Below are 2,936 nucleotides of genomic sequence, written 5' to 3'. Positions count from 1 at the left end.
CCCCCCCCGCCCCTCGTCGGCCTTGCCGACCTCGGTCGTGCCCTGCGTCCCCAGAGCTGCGTGGTGTACAACGACACCACCATGGTGTGCCTCGCGCCCTCCGTGGACAACCCGCTGCGCAGCCCCCCCGAGCTGGGCGAGCGGCCGGACGAGCTGGGCTTCGTCATGGACAACGTGCGGTCCCTGCTGGTGCTGAACGCGTCCTCCTTCCTCTACTACCCCGACCCCGTGCTGGAGCCGCTCAGCCCCACCGGGCTCCTGGAGCTGAAGCCCAGCTCCCCGCTCATCCTCAAGGTGGGTCCGGTCGCCGGGGCGACGGCCGAGCCCCGCAGGGGTGGTGCTGGCGGCGACGGGAGCCCCCCCACCCCCGGGCCGTTGGGCTCACGCGTCCTCCCCGCCCTGCAGGGCCGGAACCTCCTGCCGCCGGCGCCCGGCAACTCCCGGCTCAACTACACGGTGCTCATCGGGTCCACGCCGTGCGCCCTCACCGTGTCCGAGACGCAGCTGCTCTGTGACGCGCCCAACCTCACGGGGCAGCACAAGGTCACGGTGCGTGACCCCCACCCCCACCCCCAACCCCCAGCCCCAGCCCCACCCCCACGCCGGGGGGCTCTGGTCTCCTGGGTCCCACCGCCTGCGACCTCCTCACCCCCGGCGGCGGCCCCGCCTGGCACTAACCCCGTCTCCCCCGGCCCCGAGCCCCGCGAGTCGCCGCGTCCCGACCTCCGAGGCCCCCCACGCCGGGGGCCCTGTCGGGGGTGGGGAGGACCTCATCCGGGGGGCAGGTGGGTGTCTCGGGGGACTCTGAGCGGCCTCCGTCTGCCCCGCCCCCGCCCACCCCGACAGGTGCGGGCCGGCGGCTTCGAGTTCTCCCCGGGCACGCTGCAGGTGTACTCGGACAGCCTGCTCACGCTGCCCGCCACCGTGGGCATCGGCGGCGGCGGCGGCCTCCTGCTGCTGGTCATCGTGGCCGTGCTCATCGCGTACAAGCGCAAGTCCCGAGACGCCGACCGCACGCTCAAGCGGCTGCAGCTGCAGATGGACAACCTGGAGTCGCGGGTGGCCCTGGAGTGCAAGGAAGGTCCGTTGGGGTCGGGGGAGCCGGGGCCCGTCTGTCCCACCCGCCGACCGCAGCTCGGTTCGCGCCGTCCCCCGGCGGCCTCCCTGCGCTGGGCGGGGGCCCACACCTGTCAGAGACGCAGACTCCAGAGCCCGGCCGCTCACGTTTGCTTCCCGGCAAATGCTTGAGAGGCCGGAACAGACCGTGTAAACTTTTGTGCCTCAGTGTTCCCGTCTGTAGAATGGGCGCAATGGTGGCTCACGCTTGCTGGCCTTAGGGACTTACGTCCCTGCCACGAGCGGGAGCCCTGCCTGTCCTGGGTCTGTGGGTGCCCACGGGTCTCGGCCTGGGCCGGCCTTTGTCCTCGAGAAGCTCTCGGAGGGGGGCGTCAGGCAGCACCATCCTCCCGATACGGGCGCACGTGGGTCGTGAGCGGCAGAGATCGGCTTAGACGGGCTTCTGTGCAGGGGAGTCCTGGGCGAGGCGGGCGGGTGTCCTTGTGTCCAGGAGCCCTCTGTCCCGGGCCCGCTTTCTCCCAGACCCCAGCCTCTCTCCGGGTGAGCCTCGTCTTCTGCTGATAACATGCCCATGGCGGGTGATGGACACAGCCCCTGACGGCCACACCTGGTCACTGACCCCCAACCTGCTCCCTCGAAGCCCCCAGTCAAGAGTGGGGCGGGGCCGGGCACGGTGGCTCACGCCTGTCATCCCAGCACTCTGGGAGGCCGAGGAGGGAGGATCGCTCGAGGTCAGGAGTTCGAGACCAGCCTGAGCATGAGCGAGACCCCGTCTCTACTAAAAATAGAAAGAAATTGGTCAAACAACTAAAAATAGGAAAAATTAGCCGGGCACGGTGCCGCATGCCTGTAATCCCAGCTACTCGGGAGGCTGAGGGAGGAGGATTGCTTGAGCTCAGGAGTTGGAGGTTGCTGTGAGCGAGGCTGACACCATGGCACTCTAGCCTGGGCAACACAGTGAGACTCTGTCTCAAAAAAGAAAAAAAAAGAGAGTGGGGCGGGTGGGCCGTGGCGCAGAGCGAGCGGCAGGGCTCGCGGCAGGCGGTCGGTGAGCAGAGGCTCGGGGCTTGGCGGCCCCCAGGCTGGAGCAGGGGGCTCCATGTGGAGCTCAGCTGGGTGCCGGGGGCCACTTGTGTGCTGACGTGTCACAGAGAGGCCCGTGAGCCCAAGGCAGAGCCAGGCTGGACCCCAGGCTGGAGTCTCTGGAACCCTGGCCCGCGCGCCTAGCGCTGCCGCGTGTGATCGGCCGGCGTGGGGTGGGGGAGGTGGGCTCTGACCGCTTGCGCCTGCTGAAACCCCGGTGGCCCAGGACAGGCCCTGTGTCCGTGCATTGGGCTTGAGGCAGCAGACACAGCCCCGGTCATAGCTGGCCGACGCCGGGCCTGGCCGGCCTTGGCTGTCAAGATGGGAATGGAGCAGCGTTCATAATCGGTGACATCTGTGGAACGTCTGCTAGGTGCCAGGCGAGACTTCGGGCGCTTTGCAGATGTTAATTCGCGTGTGCGCACGGCTTTCGGCGGCAGACGCTGGCCGCCTTCCTGCGTCGGGGCCAGGTTTGAAGGCGTGTGGGTCTGGCGTGGGGTGGCTTGTTGACTCCGCTGGGTCTAAGGTGGCCAACCTGTCCGGGACTCGGCCAGTCTTAAACGTAGCGAATCCTGCGTCCCGGGTGGCCCAGGGGTTGCCGGGGCGCATGCAGCTTCCTGCGCCAGTCTGGTGGAACGGGAGGCGGGTGGCCCGGGCCTCCCTGGGGCCTCACCTGCCGCAGAGGACTGTCTGGTGGGGCCGGCGGCTGCTCCAGGGCTGGCCAGGTGGAGGTACCCAGAGACCTGGCGGCGGCGCCCGGGAGACGCAAGCCCTGG

The 2,936-nt window shown here is 69.2% G+C and overlaps 1 protein-coding gene across 1 annotated transcript in view; it reads left to right on the top strand.

Annotated features, from left to right (window-relative positions):
• The window catches only part of LOC105822096 (plexin-A1-like), a 53,255-nt gene that overhangs the window by 20,748 nt on the left and 29,571 nt on the right, over positions 1-2,936 (top strand). Inside the window, exons 9-12 of the mRNA XM_012659035.1 lie at positions 55-294; positions 406-549; positions 847-1,081; positions 1,600-1,730. Of these exons, the coding sequence (XP_012514489.1) occupies positions 55-294; positions 406-549; positions 847-1,081; positions 1,600-1,730 (750 nt within the window). The remainder of the gene's footprint in view (positions 1-54; positions 295-405; positions 550-846; positions 1,082-1,599; positions 1,731-2,936) is intronic.

This window comes from Propithecus coquereli, unplaced genomic scaffold (genome assembly GCF_000956105.1).
Source record: "Propithecus coquereli isolate 6110/MARCELLA unplaced genomic scaffold, Pcoq_1.0 Scaffold596, whole genome shotgun sequence".
In the NCBI taxonomy this organism is placed as follows: Eukaryota; Metazoa; Chordata; class Mammalia; order Primates; family Indriidae; genus Propithecus; species Propithecus coquereli.
The sequence above is the reverse complement of the archived record's forward strand: the minus strand, read 5'-3'. Positions and strand labels throughout refer to the sequence as shown.